Raw genomic sequence first — 22,917 nt, 5'->3', positions numbered from 1 at the left:
ATATAAATTTATAAGGGGAACGGAGATAGATGTTTGTATACCAAAGAACCTAACAATGTTTTGAAACATGACAGAATTTGGGAACGTGTTTGTCTTAGTAGAGAAAATAAAAATAAATCAATAAAAATTACATATTCCTAAAGAGAAGGGAAGATAATCAAGGCAGAACTTCCCCACTTGGAAGGTGAGGTTCGGCTTTGGTTTAATCTTGGGTGGGGTGTTGGACAGTTTGGATCAGGAAGTGTGGACTGCTCTCTCCACAGACTTCATCCACCCCTGCAGCCTCCCTCTGGGAGGTGGTGGTGGAGTGGTAGCTAATAGGGAAGACAGACTGGACCAGAGCAGCTCTGGGTCTCAGGGCCAACAGGAAAGGAAGGACTGGGGGGAGGGGCTGGATAAAAAATAGAGCTAAATCCATAGAAAATGTTGGCTGTCATCTGCAGATAATGTGCCAAGTCCCCGGAGTCTACCCTCCTGACAGGCTTTGCCTGTCCTCCTAGAGGCCATTGATTGCCACTCAGCACGCTGTTACTTTAGAAAGACATTAGGAACACTCGGTGCCGAGTGAGGCGTTGGCAATCTGGTGTCCTGTGTTGCCCCTCCCCCTGCAGAATATTTAATTTTCATGTGTTTCTGAGATATGAAAGGTTCCTTGGAACCCTCACCACAGCTAGTCTGGGAAAACAGCCACTCTCTGAAGTCCCTGCTGTGTCCTCCCTTTTCTCGCTACAAGTGTTTGTATTGGTTCTGCATGTTTGGTTGTATATGAATGGAATCATACCAGGTTTTTTTCCCCCTGTGGCTTGCCTTTTCACTCAATATTGGTTCTGAGATGTGTCCAAATTACTGCATGTAGTGGTATGGTACTTTTTCTCCCACAGGGAGCTCTGAATATAACACAACTAAACTTTGTTTTGCTCCACTGATCATTTTTTTCTGCCCCTACTTAGTGAGAATCACACACGAGGAGCCCTTGCTCTTCCACACCAATCTGAGAGCCAGCTCCTCGGATCTCACCAATAAAAGCTCACCTTGTATTCAGTAGAGCCCAACAATTGTACCTCAGCTTGGCGAAAACCAGCATCTGTGAGATTCAGCTGTCCAAGTTCATGAACATGGTTTATCTCAATGAATATTTTCTTAGTATTTGAGACAGGATCTCACTTTATAGCTCTGGCTGGCCTAGAACTTACTATGTTGACCAGGCTGTCCTCAAACTCACAGATCTGCCTGCCTCCTAAGTGCTGGGATTAAGGACGTGCACCACCATATCAGCTTTAAGTGTTTTTTTTTCTCTGATAAACATGCTTTTTGAGTGGGTTCACTTTTGTATTTGAAAATGAGCCTTCCTGAATTCTGGGATTAAAAGTGTGAACCACCATATCTGGCTGCTGCTGCTGTTTTTTTTTTCTGTGTAACGGTTCTGGCTATCCTGGAACTCGTTTTGTAGACCAGGGCTGCCTCTGCCTCTCAAGTGCTGGAATTACAAGTGTGTGCTACCACCACCTGGCTTTTTACTTTAGTTTAAACTTTTTAAAATTTCATGTGTATAACTGCCTACATGTATGTGTGTGTACCATGTGGGTGCCTAGGGCCAAAAGTGATGGTCTGGTCCCCTGAAACTGGAGTTACAGACAATTATGAGCCATACCATATGGGTGTCAGGAACTGAACTCAGATCCTTTGCAAGTGCTCTTAATCACTGAGTCCCCCCTAGCCCATTTCTGACTTAAAGGGAATAAATTGTTTAAAGTTCACTATGAATTTTTAAAATTAGATAATGTTAGGCTACACACACACACACACACACAAATAAATGCAAAAGTTAAATACATCTTTGAATGGATACCATGAGGACTGAACAGAGGATGAACTGTGGACTAAGGAAAACGGTTTGAAACTTAAAAGCCAACAAAATTCTCAGTCTCAGAAAACAGAGCAAACAATGAACGCGACAGGAGAGAAGAAAATAAGGATCAATCCAGTTCTCTCAGGAACAACCATTTATCAGCTGTTGGGCTTAACTGGAGCTCCAGAGAGAATAGTACAGCTCTGGGAAGGAATGCCTATCTATCCCCACCTCACGAAGCAACAATCAGGACCCAGGAGAAACAGCACAGAAGACAGAGGACCCTGGAGCTTTATCTATGGAAAACTATTCCCAGCTTGTGAGCTGAATACAGCAATGTCCAGAATACAGCAGTGGTATAAAGGCTTGGATTCTAAAAAGAAGTCACCCATGGATATCTTTTACCAAATGAGGGCAGAATAAGAAAGAAGACATGAAGAAAAAAGAAAAAAAAAAAAAAGGCCAGGCAGTGGTGGTGCACACCTTTAATCCCAGCACTCGGGAGGCAGAGGCAGGTGGGTCTCTGTGAGTTCGAGACCAGCCTGGCCTACAAGAGCTAGTTCCAGGACAGCCTTCAAAGCCACAGAGAAACCCTGTCGTGAAAACCAAAACAAAACAAGACACAGAGCTCAGAAATCAGGGAAAAGGGAACTCTCTTACAGGAGTCTACACAGAAGTAAGGTATGAAGGAAGTGTGCTGAGAAAAGAACCAAGATTGGAGAGGAAAATTTTCAATTGTATATTAGGAAACTAAGCAATAAAATAAAGCAGGTACCAATTCCATGAAAAGATCTAAAAGTTCAAAAATGGTTATTTAGTTAATTCTCAGCTTTACTAAAATTTTCATATATCAATGCAAACAGTGAGTATAGATGACCTAAAACACGGAGAGCAGGGGAGGGGTCTCAATAGCACTAAAGCTTCATCTATTACAGCAGAGTCAAAAGATGTTTAAGATGGATAACTGAATCGAGAGTAGTACAGGGGCTGCAGAGATGGCTCAGTGGTTAAGAACCCTTGCTCTTGCAGAAGACCCAGGTCAGCTGCCAGCATCCACACTGGGTAGCTCACAACCACCTGTAACTTCAGTTCCTGAGGATCCAACACACTCTTCTGGCCTCCTCAGGCACCTGTACTCATGGACATAAACCTTACATACATAATTAAAAGGAAAACTTTTTTAAAGTTTATACGTATTTTTAAAATATTTAATGAAGTTGGGCGGCGGTGAACACTTTTAATCCCAGCACTTGGGAGGTGGAGTCTACATAGTGAGTTCCAGGACAGCCAGGGCCATTACACAGAGAAACCCTATCTCAAAAAGAAAAAATAAATAAATAAAACAACTTAATGAAAATGGCTGTTGAACGGGATGGTCCTGTGGAATAGGAAGAAGGCATTTATTTTATATTAAATAGTCTATTCCAGATCACTACATAGGTGTGTACTTCAAATGAAGTATTATGAAAACAGATATAGACTCTTCTCATCCTTAATGTTCATAATTTCTTAGCATTCTCACTCCTGTGTGTACTGGGCACTCTGCACTGTTTAAGTTCATGTTCCTTTGTGTCCATAAGGGGCAGGACATACATTTCTTCCCCCTCCTCTTTGTTTTTTTTTTTTTTCTAGACAGGGTAACAGTAACAGCTGTCCTGGAACTCACTCTGTAGACCAGGCTGGCCTAGAACTCACAGAGACCTGCTTGTCTCTACCTCCCAAGTGCTGGAATTAAAGGTGAGCACAACCATTGGCCCAGCCACACATTTCTTGCTAACCAGTGCATAGAATGATACTGTGTTACATCGTAGGGCCTGGGCATGTGTCTCTCCTTTGTATCATCATGAACAGCTATGGAGAGAGAGCACATTAAATGTTTTGTTCTTATTTCACAGCTTGATTGGGGCGAAAGGGACTAGAATGTCATTTGACCCCATACACAACTTGTAACATCACAACCCCACTCACATAGTACCTGTGCCACACACCAGGCTGAACCTGGTCAGACAGGAGAAAATATTGGTCTCCATGGAGCAGGGCTCCTGGTTCTCAAGTGGTTCAGAATGGTTTTTGAGGAGGGCCAGAGGTTGCTGGCCCTTGTAATTTAAACACATTTAGCCTTCAACTTCGTTCTATACCACTCATGTGTACCTTTTCAGGGACCTTGTGCATATTCTGGCCACTGCACAGAAACATTTGACCCTCTGGACCATCTTGTGTTCCTGGGCCTAAGTGTACCCTGACAGGTACTTGTAGGCACAGCTTCTTGGGCCACTTCCCAGGTCTTCCTGGTGTCGTCAGCCCTAGCTCTGCTATCTAGGCTGGTATTCCATTTCAGGAATGATGCTGTGGATGCGAGCGTTCAGGTCAGGAGCAGCTGCAGTGTGGGAGCTTTGGCTGGGGCTGGACCACTAGCCCCTCACAGGGATCTCCTCTACCTCTTGCCCCACCTCCTCTGGCAATCTTTGTGGCTGGTCTAAGACTTGTGGACAGCCCTGTGTCTCCTGGCTGCAAGGTAGAAAGAGGAGTCCCTTTATCATGAGGGAGCTTAGCGCATGTGTCTGCCCCCTGAAACCTTAAAGGGCAACAGAGCAGTTGCAGCCGAATTCCTGGCCAAGACCTTGAGCTGATCTCAAACAGATGAGTGAAGTAAGGAAGGATGGGGCCTCTGCTCACCTTGGTCACCTCAGGTCTCTTCCTAGGACCTGAGGTTTCTTTAAAGAGCGGGGAAGGGTGGTAGGCAGCAGGTCAGTGCTCTAGAGGGTTCCCAGGGAGGAGTTGCTGATTCCGAGCACTCCCTGTCTTGTGGGTCAGGCCCAGTGGCGAGAGTAGGGAGCAGGGACTATTTCAGAGAGGCACAGAAAGCTGATGCCTCACTACCCTGCAGTGTGGGGGCATGGCCTGGGGGCACTGAAGTTGTGGATCTGGCTGGCTCCATTGTGTGGAGGCTTGAATGCTGGCCCAGGGCTCAGGCAGCTGCCATGCCCTCACTCACAGGCATGTTGATGTGGGCACTCAGCAGGGGTGCACTCTGGCCTTCCCGGAGCACCAGCACCTAGGGAGGAGAAGACATGGCAGAGTGGGCACACACCTTGACCTCTCCTCTTTGCTAATACCAAATCTTCTGTCTGTGCTGCCTCAAATGATAGGCTACCAGCCTATCTGTCAGAGGGATGGGAAGGCTGGGAGGCCTCTGCTGTGCTGACATATCCCACTGCAGATATGTCCCAGAGTCCCAGATCCCAGAGTCCTGTCCACCCTCATCCTACAGCCTTCCCCAGGGTCCCACTTGCCTCTGAAATACCAAAAGGCAACCTACCTTGATCATGTCTGAAATGCCCTTGCTACTGAGACTCTCCACAAAGGTCTCCAGCGGGTAACTGAGTCCTGGCACCAGCAAAGGGACCTATGTTTGAGGGACAAAAATAAACTAGACCTCAAAGCCCACATACCCAGACAGTATTTGGCAGCCTTCAAAGCATTTGTGCCTGTCCTCTTAGCTGCTTCTCAGGATCTTTCAGCCTGGGTAGGGATGACTAGCCAGATCCAGGGAGCAATGCGCAGGGAGGGTAAGTGCATGCCTGGGGCTCATATATATCCATGGTTAAACCTCGACCGATGGACAGATACATTAAACCTCGACCCACGGACAGATACATTAAACCTAGACCGACGGACAGATACATTAAACCTCGACCCACGGACAGATACATTAAACCTAGACCCACGGACAGCTACTAAGGTCAGGGTTGATTCCTCCCTATCCAAGAGTCTTGGTTATTACTTCTCCAAACTTGAGGACACTTTGAGCCCTGGGGAAACTGGTCCTTTGCTTCTGTAGTGACTGAGGCAGAAGGTGGCTCATTTTCTCCAGCAGGAACAGCTAGGAAGCAGCATGAGTTCTGGAGCTATCCTCCTCCCCAACAGCATGGGGCAGGGGACAAAGGAAGAGCTCACTCTGCTCTTTTCCAGCTCCTCTGTGTGGCTCCCTGGGGTCTCTCTGGCCGGGAGAAAGGCATTGGAGACAGGAACTGAGCCTGGTCTCTGGCTTGTGTTGGTCTGCTGGCTACTCCCTTACCTCAGCCTAACAGGAGCATCTCATCAGCTCCAGCCCTGACTTTGGAGCCCAATAATGGCGTCAACGTGGAGACCCAGTACCTTGAAGAAGGCCCGGGGCAGGGCATAGAGGGCCTCATTGTACAGGAAGCAGACCTGCAGCCCCAGTGCTGGCCGAGCTGTCGAGGTGTTCTGTAGGTGAAGTGTGAGCTTAAAGGTGGGACCCAGGCCTTGAACCTGTGTAAAGAGTAGACGAGAGGCCCTCAGGACCCATTGGCCTTGAACACTGAATACCACACCACCTTGCCTGCTGCTTCCCCATCAATGCCCTCAAGCCACCATTTTCCAGTTCTGTCCATCTGCTTCTTAAAGGACACAGAAGTCCAAGATGGCGAAGGCACAAATCAGGAAGGTCTTGATAGAGACTACTTAAGGAGCTGTGAATAAAGATGGCTTGGGGCTGCAGCTGTGCTCATCACTGACTCCAGGGCCTGATGGCCTTCTACTCTTATCCCAATGGCTCAATGATTTAAACGCCCCCTACAGCTCCATTCTAAGTGGCTACGTAGCCCTTTCTTCTCTCTCTAGCCACCTGTTCAGAAAAGAAACAACTGAAGCTGGGCATGGTGGCACACATCTTTATTCCAGCACTCTGGAAGCAGAGGCAGGCAGATCTCTGAATCTGAGGCCAGGCTGGTCTACAGAGTGAGTTCCAGGAAGGCCAGGGCTACAGAGAAACTCTGTCTTGGTGGGGGAAAAGAAGAAGAAGAAAAAAGAGCAATTAGAATATGGGTGGCTTTGACAATACATTTAGGCTCACTGAGAACTGGTTGAACTGGTTGGGGCCCTATGGGCCTTGAGGTTGCTCGTGTGTGTGTGTGTGTGTGTGTGTGTGTGTGTGTGTGTGTGTGTGTGTGTGTGTGTCTGTCTGTCTGTCTGTCTGTCTGTCTGTATATGAGTCTGTATCTGTATGTATTTGTATGTGTGTCTATATGTATGTGTCTGTGTGTCTGTATGTATGGGTCTGTGTGTGTGTACATGCCCAGGACACCTATTCACAGTGACTCTTCCCTGTACCAGGAAGTCCTACTCCCTTAGGCTGCCCATGCCAACATAAGTCACTCTCTTCCTTGAACTGTGGCCAACAGAATCATTCCGATTCCTGGGAAGAAATGTCCCATTGTAACTACTCTGTGCTTATACCCCACTCCAGTCCAGGGGTTTATTTGAGGTACAGCATGGAGCAGAGGTAGCCAGCCACAGAGAGGACAGTATAGAAGACTGAGCAGCCCTCCTGAGAAGCAGTATGGGAGGTAAGAGCAGCCCTCCAGGAGGACAGGCCTCAGTCTCTAGATCTGTGGGGAGGTGAGAAGGGAGCACACGGCTGGGTGGCTTGGCATTGGCTCTGGGTGCTCACCTATACAGCAGGAGTATTGAAGAATATAATTTTAAGATGTGTTACATTTGCATATACTGTGGAACAGTTTAATGATGCAAAGATGTGTTGCATTATTTTATGTTGCATTTGTTTAACTCTTGTTACTGCGCCTGTCTAAAACACCTGATTGGTCCAATAAAGAGCTGAATGGTCAATAGCTAGGCAGGAGAAAGGATAGGCGGGCCTGGTAGACAGAGAGAATAAATAGGAGGAGAAATTTGGGGGGGTGGTGAGGAGATCGAGGAGCAAGAAAAGGAGGAAAGGAAGACTCCAGGGACCAGTCACCCAGCTATACATCAAGCCACGGGTAAAGAAAGGCATACAGAAATAGAGAAAGATAAAAGCCCAGAGGCAAAAAGTAGACAGGATAATTTAATGTAAGAAAAGCTGGCTAGGGGCTAGAGAGATGGCTCAAAGGTTAAGAGCACTGGCTAGTCTTCCAGAGGTCCTGAGTTCAATTCCCAGCAACTACATGGTGGCTCACAACCATCTATAATGAAATCCCATACCCTCTTTTGGCATGCATGCCAGAACACTATACAAAATAGGTATCTAGACAGATAAATAGATACACAGATAGATATAGATAAAAAAGAAAAGCTGGCTAGAAACAAGTCAAGCTAAGGCCGGGCATCCATAAGAAAGAAAAAATCTCCATGTGTGTTTGCTTGGGAGCTGGGTGGCGGGCCCTCAAACGAGCAAAGACTACAACAACCAACGACACAGGAGGATCCCACTCACCCTTGCCCCTAGTGTCCCTACACCTGGTGCTTACCACAGCATGCAGCTTGAGTGGCTCCCGAGCTGTGGTTGACATGGGGCTCAGGCTGGACTCCAGGGCCTGTACGTAGGCTCTGGCAGCCCGCAGGCGCAGTAGGTAGAGGTCTGTCTGGAAGGTTCGGTGCATGGCTGCAGGGGGAACACGAAGGCTGAGTGAAGCAGTGGGGGGAGAGTGCTCTTGTTCAGATTATGTAAGAATGGAGAAGGCAGCATGATAGGCAGGGGCAAGGCCTGCAGACGCTGGCATTATAGGGACAGGAGTGCCACACTGGATGCTGTGGACCATACCCTATTTCCTCCTAATCTTGGTCTCCACCCCTGGCTCCTTCTGTCCAGCCCTCAAGACTGGTGTTCCCCGTTTCAAGGCTGGTCTTGGCTTTGGTCTTCTCACCCACCACCTTGTTCTCTGGATTACAGGACCTGCATTGCCTCTGGCCACCCCAAAGAACATCAGCTTCCAGCTCAAGACTTCAAACTTGCTCCGATGTCTACATGCCAAGCTCCAGATATGCAGATAGTGTTGTGTAGTGTGTCCCCTGCAGCTTTTGGGTGCCCAGGCCTGCCTCAGCTTTGAACTGCCCCATAGCCATCTCCATCTGAGGTCCTATCTACCCTAAGTTCAACATAATGGAAAACAGTCTCACCCCAAGTCACTCACTGCACCTGCCCCACCCACTGCACCCGTCTCCATGTCCCCTTGGTTCATCTCTTACCCTAACCATTTGCCAGGTGCAGATGACCCTCCTTCAAAACCACTCCTAGAGTCACAGCCCCCACTTTAATTGCCTTGGTACTGTCTTTTGCTCTTGTTTTTGTTTTGTAATCAGGGTCTCACAGCCAAGGCTGAACATGAATTTGATATCCCACCTTCCACCTCCCAAGTGCTGGGATTAAAAGTGTGTGCCACCACATCCATCATGAAGATAGATTTACAATTTTCTTTACTAGACTTTATGCATTTTCTCACTATATTTATTTCTAGGGATCTCTTTGCTATTGTAAACAGAACATTTTCTGCCATATTTGTTAGTCAGATATTAGTGGTACATATAAAAAGTGTCCAAGTTTTTCAATTTTTATTTATTTTTAATGTGTGTGGACCTAACATGTATGTGTATGTGCACATAAGTACAGTGTCTGTAGAGGCCAGAAGGTGGCATCAGACCCACTGAAAAAGACCTTAAGATGGTTGTAAGCTGCTATGTGGGTGCTGGGAATCAAACCTGGATCCTCTGGAAGAGCATTCAGTGCTCTTAACTGCTGAGGCATCTCTCTAGTTCAAGGTTATGAGATTCTAAGATTTTTATATCTGGTCATCTGATAGGACTTAACTCTCTTTATCCATTGTTTCATTTATATATTTTGTTGTATTTTGTTTGGTTTGTTTTTGAGATAGGGTCTTACTGTGTAACTTCTCCCTGACCTCAGACTCATACAGATCTACTGTTCCTGCATCCTAAGTGCTGGGATTAAAGGGAAGCACCATCATCACGCCCAGCAATAGTTTTCACTCCCTTTGTTTATGCTCCAGCAGCCCTTGGGAGAAACCATCTAGCACCAGACATAAAGTTGGCCAGATGGATTGAGCTCCCAAGATAAGGGATGGCCCAATTCAAGACACCCAGTGTGCCTGGTTATCATCACAGGTAACAAATGAATGGGTGAGCAGGAAAACTTAACAAGAGGAAGAATCCTGATGAATCTCTCCTTTTCTCTTGAGAAGTCCTGCATTGGGAAGTAACTGCTGGCTCTGAATGGTGAGGCCCTGAATGTCACTAACAGCATTCTCTGCCTTGAGGATTAGTTGTTACTTGATGCCTACACTTCTGACCTTTACTGTTGGCTAAGGTCCCTCTCATACTCAAGGGTGGGATTCCCTGTGTTCTCCAAGTCTTACCTGTGCCAGCTTCCCGCTCTCGCAGGGTCTGATCCACATACAGCCGGGTCTTTCGGGGCACACTGAGTTTTGTGGTCTGTGCTAGTGGTGGGCCCGTCTCACCTGTCCCTTCCACAAACACTGCTGTACGCTTCAGGATCTTGATGATCAGGCCACCCCCTAAGAAGTGGGCAAAAGAACCAGATTCTTTCCCCTGTCCTACCTCACATTCCCTTTCCTCCCAAAACAATTATGCACATACATGTCTGTCTTTATGATGAGACTCACTTGCTAGAAGGAATGAAATATCTTGAGCCTGTTTTTTCTCCTAAGGAATTCAAAGCTTAGGAGAGCCTTGAATTCCCTCTGTGTCAAAACATGGCCCTGACCACCTCATTCCCCTGCCTCCACCTTCCCAAGTGCTGCACCTGCAGTGTGTAACAGCACACACGGCTTCCATCAGTCCCTATCACCAGTTCATTCATGTATCTTGTAGCTGTTTATGAAGTACTGTGATGTTCTTGGCACTATGGTGGGTGCTGAGGGTGCTGGGTAAACTGGAGAGGCACCAGCCTGACCAGGATTAGTTCCTAGGCAGAAAAATCCAAGTGCTGATGAGCTGATCCAACCTTACACAGGACATGTCTGAAGGCCTGGCTTTCCACCTGTCTCTATCCACACCCCCTCCCCCATCTCATCCTCTTCACTCCATGCCTGCTCCATTCTTCCCAGATCTGAGTACTTACCTCGAGTGGTCATGATGAGGGTGTTGTCTTCTCGCCCGTATCGGCCAAAGCAAAGGCTGGTTACAGCATCCTATGTGGAGAAACTAGATTTTACCTGGGAAAGTATCTTGAGAAGGAAAGCAAGATAACCCTAGAGGGGAGAGCCCAGATGGAAGTAAAAACAGGTGAGATGTGAAGAAAAGCTATGGCAATGTTGCTTTGGAAATATTTCTTGGATTTTCCATCTCTCATCCAATCTACCAGCCTGCTGAAGTTCTACACTAAAGTTCTCTTTTGGGATGGCCTTTTATTCAGTCTCTTGAGCCACCTAGTCTCCATTGTGTCCTTGGTGGCCTCCACTGCTTTTCAAAACCACAAACCTCTAACGGCTTTTGGTTTTCTTGGCAGGATATTTAAGATATTCTACATCAGACTCCAATTTATCTTACCCAGTTTTCTCCTCTTTATTCTCCTAACCCCTACCCTCTTGGTACCATCAGGCCCAACAACTGTTTTTAGATTTTACACAGTGATCATAAAACCACCTGGATTTTTCCATTAAGAATGTTCACTTGGGGCTAGTGAGATGGTTCAGAGAGTAAAAGCTCTTACTGTGCAAGTCTAACAATCTGAGTTCAATCCCCAGAACTCTTGGGGGAAGTAGAACTCATCCCTGAAATTGTCCTCCGATCTCCCTGGCACTGGCCATACACACAAAATTAATTTAATAAAAAAAAATCCCAATCGGTTATCCAATACCAAGTACTCAGCCCTGAAATCATATACATACTAAAATGAACTGATCAAATTGTGTGTGGAAAACAATAACTAAAGAAAGAGAGGCCACAATTTTGAGGTGGGGGGAAAGGAGGATGGGTATGTGCAAAGGATTGGAGGGAAGAAAGGGAAAATGATGTAATTATGTTTCAATAATAAAAGTAAAGTGGCATAGTGGCACAGGCTTTAAATCCCAGCACTCAGGAGACAAAGGCAGGTAGATCGCTGTGAGTTAGAGGCCAACTTGGTCCATATAGTGAATTCCAGGTCAGCTAGACCCTGTCTCAAAAAAAAAAAAAAAAAAAGAGAACTTTTATGCCCTGCAGCCTTTGTTCATGCTGTTCCTGGTCTAGAATGTTCCTCATGTAGCAACTGTACACACCATGATGGGTTCAACCAGCATTTCTGAGACTTGTCCCTATGGGGTCAGGAGAGGCAGTGAAGAAGCAGGGCTAGATGGATGAGGGAGGGCTGATGAGGCTGAACCCAAGCTAAGGAGCTACTGGCAGTCAATGGCTGCTGGAGGTAGGGCTGTAGTCACTGGTAAGTTGGTCATGATTCAGTAAATACACCCACCCCATACACGTGCCAGTTAAACTCAGTACATTATTTAAAAAAAAATAAAAGACATGAAAGTAGAAGAGACCTGCTGGGGAAAATGGTATCAGAGGGAGTTGGGTATTAAAAGGGGAATGTGGGTGAATGAGATCAATCACATACATGTACAAAATTGTCAAAGACTAAATAAAATACTATAAAAGGGAACATATAGGTCTGGGGTAAGGAAGAGTCAGGGGAAATGCTGGAGGTATGCTCACAGGGGCATGGATGACATTAAGCAGGGCCTTGTCACGGTAAATGCGGACTTCCCCATTGGCCAGAGCAGCCATGACAGCTTGGAGGCCCCGGGAACGCTGCTCCAGAAGGTTCATGGTCAGGATGGCTGCAGGCATCTGCACTGTCCACAGCTTCTTACCCTAGCAAGAAACAGCCAGTGTGTCTGCAGGGAGCTCAGGGCTTCAAGTGGAAAGTAAGGGTAGCCGGAGCAGCAGGGAAGGGAAAGCTTTGGGATCACAGGGGAGGGGGAGGGGGTTGCCAGATACCACACCTTGTGGGTGAAGCCATGCAGACTCTCTTGGGTGCTGCCCACCACCAGGATCTTGTGTACCCGGACCAACCCCACAGGTTGGGCACTCAACTCGATGCAATACTTGGGGTGTTTTGAGTCTCTGTGGAATAAACACACAATCTCTACCCAGAAGACTTGCCTCTATTTCCCTGGCTGACCTATCCCTTCTAAGTACCCTCAGATTAACCTGAAAGCAACCCTGGTCCTGAGTATATAATGGAGTTATTTCTCCATCTACCACTTTGTATATGTGTGACCTTGGATAATGTATTATCCAAGGTATGTTTCCCTACTCTGTCCCCTCCTGTCCTTCACAATGGTGACAAGTAGAGTCTGGGATTTCAGAATTGTGAATATGTTTACTTTAGAATAGTCTAACCAGTGTTATTAGACCTGGGAAGTTTACTGGTTTATCAGAAAAGTATGGTGCATTTACTATTGATGTTACCTTCAGTTTTCCTGTCTCTCCATCTTAGATTTTTTTTTCCAGAAGAAACTGTTAATTCTTGGTTAAAATCCTAGTCTCTTCATTCACTTCCTGTTAGTCACAACTTAAATTCCTACACAGCTTTAAGTCTATACCATTTGGCTAAACTCTGCCACCTCTACAAAATTATCAGAATTATTTTAGTAGACATACAAAGCTTGTCTGCTTTGTTTGAACATGGAAGACCACTATAGCAGCATTAATAATAATGAGAAACATGTAAGTGGACACCAAGTGGCAAGGTAAATACATCTGTATGTGTGTTTGCATATGTAATTATCCCAGTGGGTAATTTCTGCCTTTCAAGCACTGGCTGTGACACACTTTTCTTCAGGCCATCTAATGACTATAAATATCTACTGACTTCTGGGCTCTTGTTCTGACCCAAGTTGGTGCAGAATCCCAGGCTCCAGGAATTCTCCGTTCTCAGCCTTTCAAATGCTGGTACTACAGGTGCACACCCCTTCAAGCTACCACCACAGATGATGTTTCTCCTCCCAGTGAGCCTCCACTGCTTCTCAATAAGCACTCATCTGACTCTCAGTATCTTTAGTATCTGTCTTCCTTAGGAAGGCAGGAACCATATTTACAGCATCCCATCATCAGCATCTTTCCAACGCCCTGTACAATGCCGAATGCATAGTAGATGCCCAATAAAAGTCTTGAATTAAGACTGTCTGGAATAATGCCAGGCGTTGGTGGTATATGCCTTTAATCCCAGCACTCAGGAGGCAGAAGCAGGTGGATCTCTGTGAGTTTGAGGCCAGCCTGGTCTACAAGAGCTAATTCCCGGACAGCCTCCAAAGCCACAGAGAAACCCTGTCTCGAAAAAAAAAAACAAAAAACAAAAACAAAAACAAACAAAAAGACTCTCTGGAATAGCAAACTAATGCATATATTATAAAACAATATAACAAATACAAGAGATTATGTCATCTGGGCAGTAGTGGTACACGCCTTTTATCCTAGCACTCTTGAGGGAGAGGCAGGCGGATCTCTGTGAGTTCGAGCCCAACCTGGTCTTGAAAGAGAGTTCCAGGAGTCTCCAAACTACAGAGAAACCCTGTCTCGAAAAAAAGAAAGAAAAAGAGATTATACCTGTTTCCTCTACCTTTGCGCTGTTAATGTATTACAGCCATCGAGCCAGGCTCTCACCTTGCCAGCCTCCTCCTTCTCCCTTCAGCCCTCACCAATTCAACCTCCTTTATAAATTCTCATTATCTGTTCAATCCCAAAGTCCAGCCCTCAGACTTCCCGTTCATCCTGCAAGCCTCTGAAACCACCAGTCTCTGGGGCCACAGCCGTGGCTACCTTCTCAGGATATAGATGCTCCCATTTCGGCAGGCAGCAGTCAGCCGGAACTCCACATCAAACTGGCCGGAAACCTCCAGGAAGACAGGGACACTGGGCAGACTCATCTGCAGAGAAAGGATTCAGAACATACTGACCCTATTAATTCAGGGTTAAAATCCTAGTCTCTTCATTCACTTCCTGTTAGTCACAACTTAAATTCCTACACAGCTTTAAGTCTATACTATTTGGCTAAACTCTGCCACCTCCAGGAAAGCTTCAGAATTATTTAAGTAGACATATAAAGCTTGTCTGCTTTGTTTGAACATGGAAGATCACTGTAGCAGCATTAATAATAATGAGAAACATGTAAGTGGACACCAATGGCAAGGTAAATACATCTGTATGTGTGTTTGCATATGTTTCTACATAGAGAAGGGCTATGTGGGGCCTTTAACCGTGCTGATATGAAGTGGGAGTGGGGATATTACCAAATACCAACACTTGGGAGACAGAGCAGGTTGATGTGTTTTTGTAAACCTAGGGAAGACACTGATATCATATGGTAATATAGAAAGAACAAATTGTCAGATTCTGCACGTGAGCCTCTTTATCTAAGGATATTATATTGCTTGCACTTAACATCAACTTAACAAAACCTGGACTCACCTGTGAGGAGTTTCAATTGAGGAACTATCTAGATCAGGTTGGCCTGTGGGCAACTGTCTTGATTGTTAATTGAGGTGGCAAGGTAGACCTTAACTGTGGGTAGTACCAATTCAGTGGCCAGGCTCTGAGCTGTGTGAGTGAGGAAAGCCAGCTGGAGATTAAGGACAAGCAGACAGAGGACATAGGTGTGTTCCTTCCTCTCTGCTCTAGACTGCGTGTGATGTGACAGCTGCTTGACTTCCCTGAAGTGATATGTAACCTGGAGCTATAATTTAATCAAACCCTTTCTTCCCAGAGGTGCTCTCAGTCAGGGTTTTTTTGTTTTTTGTTTTTTTGTTTTTTTGTTTTTTCGAGACAGGGTTTCTCTGTATTGTTTTGGAGCCTGTCCTAGAACTCGCTCAGTAGACCAGGCTGGCCTCGAACTCACAAAGATCCGCCTGCCTCTGCCTCCAGAGTGCTGGGATTAAAGGCGTGCGCCACCAACGCCCAGCTTGGTCAGGGTATTTTATGACAGCAGCAGTAATGAAACTGGAACAGAAGTATACCTCGGTATAATATTACAATGTTTGAATCAAGTTAGATAACTATGCCACTTATGAAAACATCTGGAAGGATCCATGCCAAACCTCTCATACTAACCCAGTAGTGGTGAGCTTTTGGGACATCTATCTTTTTCTTTATGCCTAACTACACGTTCTTATTTTTCTTCAGTGAATAGACACTATCCACAACTGAAAGAACAAGAAGGGGAATGCAGCCTGGACCTTATATATAGCCAGGGTAGACCTGACACTGACCTTGGCCAAAATGGTGAAGGCCTCAGGGTCAAGCACTAGGAGCTCCTTGTTCTCAGTGCCCAGCACCAGGCATGACACCGCATCCTCATCCGCCAGGTTTTTCTTCAGGGTGGTCATGGTGGTGATGACTGTCTGCAGAAGGACTCCACCATGGTCCCAGACATCCCCAGAGCCAGAGGAGGGAAGGAAGAGGGCAAAAGAGGAGCAAGGATGAGGCGTGTCTGAATGTTAATGGAAAAGAGTTTTGCAACAAACCTAAACTCTTAACAATGAGCATTGTCTAAAGCACTTATGAGTTACTCATATAGTCAAAATCAACATGGCCACACACTGAAGAGTTGAGTATCTGGTTCATACCTGATATCATACCACTGGGGAAACAGAGGCAGGAGGATTGCTGCATGTTCAAGGGTGAGCTTGGCTTACAAATCAAGTTATTTAGTTCCAGGCCTGCCAGAACTATTTAGCAAGACCTTATCTCAAAAACAAAACAAAACAAAACTCTCTAAACAATAAGAACATGTTTTAAAAGAAGATCCAAGCTGGCCACAGTAACACACACCTTTTATCCCTGCACTCGGGAGGCAGAGACAGCTGATTTCTGTGAGTTTGAGGCCAGTCTGGTGTACGGCAGTCTGGTCTACAGAGTGAGTTCCAGAACAGTCTGGACTACACAGAGAAACCCTGTCTGGGGGGGGGATGGGGAGGGCGGGGGGGGGGGACGGGGACAAAACAAAAACAAAAACAAAAACAAGCCAGGTGTTGGTGGTGCACACCTTTAATCCCAGCACTCCGGAGGCAGAGGCAAGCGGATCTCTGTGAGTTCGAAGCCAGCCTGGTCTACAGAGTGAGTTCCAGGACAACCTCCAAAATAATACAGAGAAACCCTGTCTCAAAAAAAAAACAAAACAAACAAACAACAAAAAAAAACCAAACCCAAAGCAACCAAACCAATACCAATGAAAGAAATCACAAATAACCAATTAAACAAATTAATGAGCTATTAATGAGAATTAGAGTTCTCAAAGGCTATTAAGGCTCAAAATATGGTGTTCTCAAAATGTTATTCAAGAGAAGCAGCATGAAGAGCACATTTATGAAAAAAATGTACAAAAATGTAAGAAGTGGGCGTCTCTATGTAGTGGAATCATCTTTATATTTCTCTTTATTTTCTAAATATTCTGTATTAAGAAGTAATTATTGCCGGGCGATGGTGGCGCACACCTTTAATCCCAGCACTCGGGAGGCAGAGGCAGGCGGATCTCTGTGAGTTCGAGGCCAGGCTGGACCGACAACCTCGAAAACAATACAGAGAAACCCTGTCTCGAAAAACAAACAAACAAAAAAAAGAAGTAATTATCTTTATCATTGATCAGTTTGATAATTAAAATTATGTCACAGCTATTCAGAGCCATCCCTGTCAACTACAAATAAAGAGGTACCCTGCTTTGAGACCCTCGACATGTAGTATGGCTGGAAGGAAAACTGCAGAGTGCCATTGGCAGGCTCAGAGTTAGCATTAACTGCTGATGTTGCATGCTCCCTCTCTTCCTTTCTCCCTCCATCTCCTCCTCCCTTTCTCATGAGTGTTTGGAACTGGGATATAATTCTGTTGGTAAAGTGCTTGCCTGGAAAGTAGGAGCTGAGTTTGATCCCCAAAAGTCATGCAAGAGATGCCAGGCATGGTGATATGTCCCTATAATACCAGTGCTGGGGAGGCGAAAACAGCTCAATCACTAGGGGATCCTGGCCAGCTAGTGTAACTTAATTGGTGAGCTCTATGTCAAGAGCTACTTTATATCAAAGGAGATGGGCGGCATTCCTGAGAACGGCACCTGAGGTCATCCTCTGGCCTCCACGCCCATGAAGGCACACATATACACCTGACCACACATAAGAACACACAATTTAAAATGTCAGCACTTCCATAGGGCAACAGAAAGAGAAAGGGCATTACCTGCCGCTTGATAACCTTGGCCTTGTGCTGGTTCACAAATGCCTCCATTTCACTCAGCTCCAGCTGCAGAAACCTGTAAACACACAGAATTAGCACCTGCATGTTATGACCTGGCTGCCCCAGGGCCAGTCTGGACAGCCCCTTCTCCCTGCCGCCACAGGACTCCTACCTGAGTGACTGTACAGACAAAGGTACCTCTGCCTTTTCCCTGAAATAAGAGTGGCCAAAATAGCAGCTTTATTGAGTGTTCACAGCAGAATTTTGGGATGAAACAGTGGAAAGTGGGGAGGTGGGCTCTCACCGGATGCCCTCCAGCATCTCCTTCAGGGTTAAGGGGTCGATCTGGTCCTGTGTCAGCACAGAGAGAGGGGAGAGCCTGTGAGCTCTAGCAGCGGTGTCTTCAGCCAGCTCACTACATCTAGTCTTGGGGTAGGTCTTCCTCTCTGACTTTTTTTTCCAACCGCCTGGCATGAACCCCAAGTCCAAGACCTTTGAATCCAGCCTCAGAATCATGTTCTTACCCATCATCCTCTTTACTGTTGCCTCCCCATTCACTCTAGTGAGCCTCTCCCTTCTCTGGTTTCCCTTCCCCCACTGGTAGGAAGGGATGTGGCTAGCACAGAGAGGTTCTCTGGCTTCTGCTCTCCAAAGGACCTGGCTCAGTGCTTCCCTGGAATCTATTCCTCAGGGCTAAGCACAGCATCTCACTTCTGCTGCCAGAGGTGGGCTATGGCGTACCACTCACTATTGGCCCGTTTGTGAGGCCACCCTTCTGAGAGTCTGGTCCTCCTCATTCAGTAGCTGCATTCTTGTTCCCCAGGTCACTTACCTCTTTGGCTTGATTCCATAGATCTTGTTCCAGAGGGTTTGGAGGTAATTGGGGCAGGCTGAACTTGAAGTAGGGTCTAAGATTCTTGTATACATAGACACAAGGCCCTGAGGCAAGTGCCAGGGCTGGCGTCCTGGGCTCATGTTGCTCCATGAGGAAGGTGGCAGCAGAGGCTGGCAGGGCAGGCAGTGGGTTTTCAGTCAGCACCGTTGGTCCTTTGAGCACCTTCAGGCGGGGCTGCTGCCCACCTGGGCCAAGGTCTCCCACCACCAGCTGCAGAGAGAGGAGATCATTCAGTATATGGCCATTTCTTTAATGAGCTTCTTAGATTCCGCCTTTTTGTTGGTGCTTACTAGTCCATCCTCACGGTCACAAAGGTTTCTCCATGGGCTTGGAAGAGGGAGCTGTAGTGATATATTATTTATGGTTTGTTAAAGCTTGCCTGAGAACTCAGAAAGCAAAGTCAGCCACAAGCCATAGAAGCCAGGCACACACCTTTCATTCCAGGACTCAGAATTAAGAGGTAGCTGGATCTGAGTCCAAGGTCACCCAGGGATACACGATATTGGTCCAGTCCTAAAGAGAAACAGCTCATGCCTTTGATCCCAGTACCTGGGCTCACACGCCTTTAATTCCAGCATTAGGGAGGTATACAAGTCAGGAGCAAGGTCTCACTATCATTCATTCTCCAGCCACTTTGAGAATAGGAATGCCCCAGCCCTGTTAGAGGTAAGAGCTCTCTGGTACCTTGGCTGCTTTGCTTCCCTGATCTTCAGCTTGAACCCCAATATCTGTCTCTAGGTCTGTGTGTGTGTGTGTGTGTGTGTGTGTGTGTGTGTGTGTGTGTGTGTGTGTGTATTACAGGGATCCCCTTAGGAAAGCTAATTAGCCATTTTGAATTCAGGTTTCTCTTTTCCAAAATGGAAATGTGGATCCCATGACACCTGGAGAAGATCAACTGAAATCTGAATTACAGAGCCTGGTGAGTGCTCAGGGGAGGCAGATGAAGAACTTATATCCTTCATCATTCATTCCTCTATTTTATTATTTTTTTTCTTAGTTTTTCGAGACAGGGTTTCTCTGTGTAGCTTTGGAACCAATCCTGGAACTTGCTTTGTAAACCAGGCCTGCCTCTGCCTCCCTAGTGCTGGGATTAAAGGCGTGTGCCACCACGGCCCGGCTTCATTCCTCTTCTTTTACTGTGGTGGTGGAGACTGAACATAGGACTTTGAACATACTTGTAATATTCTCTGTTTTGGAGCTAAATATATCTATCTTATATTTGTATTGAAATCAAGTTTTTGTTTTGATTTTTTTTTTTTTTTAGGGATAGGGTTTCTCTATGTAGTCCTGACTGTCTTGGAATTCACTCTGTAGACCAGGCTGGCCTCAAACTCAGAGACCTGCCTGCTTCTGGCTTCCGAGTGCTGGGACTAAAGGCATGCACCACCACTGCCCTGCTGAAATCAAGTTTTTACTAAGGGAAATTTCTAATTATAAAGAAAAGGAGAAAATATTATGGACCCTATAAAAACATTATCAGTGTCTACAATCACTAGCCTCTTGATAATCTATGCCCTCTTGAGAAACAGAAAAAGCTCACTTCCCTGAGTTTTGTCTCCCTTCATATTCTAAATTACATATATTTTTGCGTGTGTGAGCACATCCATGACACAGCACGCATATAGAGATCAGAAAACAACTTTAGGGAGTTGGTTCTCTCCTTTTAGCAGCAAGCACCTTTACCCAACGACACTTTACTGCTCATTCCCAAACAAGGTATTTTCCCTTGCACCAAAGAATCATGACGCAACACCTAAACTAAGAGGCTCACTTCAGCAGCGCATAGCCTAAGACTCAGATGATATAGAGAAGATTATTAGTATAGTGTCTACTCAAAGATGACATAGAAAATGGGCATGGTGGCACATGTCTTTAATCCTAGCACTTGGGAGGCAGAGGAAGGTGGATCTCTGCGAGTTTGAGGTCAGTCTGGAACCTGGTCTACATAGTGAGTTCCAAGACAGCCAAGACTACTACGTTGAGAGACTTTATCTTAAAACAAAATGAAATATACAAGCAAACAAAAAAGGTTTTGTGAATCATTTCTTATTTTTAAGCCCATTATTTTGTATGATAAACTAAAACATTAAGCAACAACAATTAGACATTAAGAACTGGGGCCTACTGACTCTCAACATTGTCATCTGACCTCCACACTCCTTATGTCCTTTTACACACTAAATAAATAAATAAAATTTTAAGTTTAACTTTGATGCTAATTTTGTTTTGGGATTGGTTTTTTGTGGGGTTTTTTTGTTTGTTTGTTTGTTTTGAGGCAAGATCTCACTATGTAGTTCTGACTGGCCTCAAGCTTGTCAGGCTAGTCTCAAACTCAAAGAGATCTTTACCTGTCTCTATTGCCCAAATGCTGTAATTAAGGCATGCATCACCACTCCCAGCCTCCAAATTAATTTTTAGAGAACAATATATCTGGGCATTATAAATCTACACTTTTTCTTTCTGCTTTATTTCTACAGATCATGTTATAAAATGTTTACTATCTAAATTAAAAAGAAAGTCCGGGGTTAGAGAGATGGCTCAGTGGTTAGAGGATGGCTGCCCTTCCAGAGGACCCTGAACAATTCCCAGCACCCAACATGGCAGCTCACAACGGTCTGCAATTCCAGTTTTAAGGGATCTGACACCCTCACACAGACATACATGCAAAAACAAAACAACAGCAACAAAACAAAACAAAAACCAACCCACACCAATGCACATAAAATAAAAATAAATAAATCATTGAAAGAAAGAAGTTCCGGAGGCTGGAGAGATAGCTCAGTGGTTAAGAGCACTGGCTGCTCTTCCAGAAGACCCAGGTTCAATTTCCCGCACCCACTCACAACTCAACTGTAACTCCAGTTCCAGGGGATCTGAAACCTTCACACCAATGCACATAAAATCAAGTTAAATAAATTCAAAAAATTAAAAGAAAGAAAGAAGTTCCAACTATATGTGCCTTTTCGGTTCTAGAGTATGTTGCCCCTCTTTGCAAATCTCACTTCTGAGTTTTCCCCACTCAACTTTCTGATTGCCTACCTTGTACTCCCCGTCGCCATGCAAATCTGCCAGAGCTGGAAAACACAAGAGGGTCGTAAATGAGAGTCCCAAAGGCTTCACTATCCCATCCTCCCAGAATCCGGGCTTTCCTAGGTCTGAGGACTCACCCAGGCAGGAGGAGAAGGTGTGGATGTTGGCCATGGGGTCGTAGTGCGCATCCAGCCATTTCGAATTGGCTTCGTTGCTGCGAGGGAAAGGAGAGGATAGTTGGAAAGTGAGTCCCACGGGACAGGAAGAAAGCTCTGAGAAAGATGATGCCTGAGTCTGAGAACACGGAGAAAGGAGAATCTGGGATCACTTGGCGCCCGGAGTGATTACATAGACACAGATACGCTTCTTGGCCTTCGGCTTCCGTTACTGATTTCTAAACGGCTCTTTCAGAACTTTCAGCGCACACCGAAAGCAAGAGTCCAGGACCCGGCACCAAGGCGCCATCTACTTATCTGAGGAAAAGGAAGCCGTGAGAATCAGGGACTTCACCTCTCAGCTTTCCCGCTGTCGGAATCCGATGAAAGCGTTGCAGCCATCTTCCCTGGCGTCGCCTTGGCAACTACCCCCGCCGTTGCGCAACACCCAATAGTACCCGGATACCAGAAAGCACAGAAACAAACGTTCCGGAATGAAATTGTCCCGGCTGGAACCAGAAAAGATAAGCGGCGGTTTCCTTGCCGGCAATTTCCCTTACATTATTTTGATTTATGGTTTCTGCACCGATAACAGGGTCCTTGCTTCGAGGACTGGGGAGGAGCCCTTGTTGGGGGTTAAGACCATCAAAATGAACTACCTCAATTTTTATGGTTAACCCAGTTGGAAGGGTCATGTCTTTTCTGACTGTCATTCTGTAGAGGTCCAAGCTCTGTGAAGCAAACCACGAGGATTCAATGGCAGGATCTCAAGTTGATGGGTACTAGCTCTTAAGGTCCTGAAATATTATAAAGTACAAGATGCTTGCTAATCTTGCAGAGGTCCCCGGTTCGCTTCTCAGCACCCACACAGCAGCTCACAATTGTGTAGGTATAGTTCTAGGGGAATCCGATGCCGTCTTCTAGCTTCTGCTGGGATCAGCTCACAGTGAGAAAATGCACACATGCACATAAAAATGAATACTAAAGGGAGCGGGGCGTTGGTGGCGCTC

The 22,917-nt window shown here is 45.9% G+C and overlaps 1 protein-coding gene across 1 annotated transcript; it reads right to left on the bottom strand.

Annotated features, from left to right (window-relative positions):
• Window positions 1-3,225: 3,225 nt before the first annotated feature.
• On the bottom strand, window positions 3,226-22,362 carry Bbs1 (Bardet-Biedl syndrome 1). Its single transcript, XM_040749984.1, has 17 exons — window positions 22,263-22,362; window positions 21,890-21,966; window positions 21,762-21,796; window positions 18,660-18,932; window positions 18,132-18,178; window positions 18,000-18,038; window positions 17,831-17,903; window positions 15,874-16,005; window positions 14,429-14,535; window positions 12,610-12,730; window positions 12,320-12,478; window positions 10,746-10,815; window positions 10,021-10,179; window positions 8,119-8,252; window positions 6,008-6,142; window positions 5,169-5,255; window positions 3,226-4,904 (listed from the first exon to the last, which is right to left on the bottom strand). The coding sequence occupies exons 1-17, from the start codon at window positions 22,307-22,309 to the stop codon at window positions 4,818-4,820; spliced, it is 1,782 nt and encodes a 593-aa protein (XP_040605918.1). The 5' UTR covers window positions 22,310-22,362; the 3' UTR covers window positions 3,226-4,817.
• Window positions 22,363-22,917: the final 555 nt, after the last annotated feature.

This window comes from Mesocricetus auratus, unplaced genomic scaffold, assembly GCF_017639785.1.
Source record: "Mesocricetus auratus isolate SY011 unplaced genomic scaffold, BCM_Maur_2.0 Super-Scaffold_4256, whole genome shotgun sequence".
Taxonomy (NCBI): domain Eukaryota; kingdom Metazoa; phylum Chordata; class Mammalia; order Rodentia; family Cricetidae; genus Mesocricetus; species Mesocricetus auratus.
Note: the sequence above shows the minus strand (reverse complement) of the source record. Positions and strands in the feature narration are given on the sequence as shown.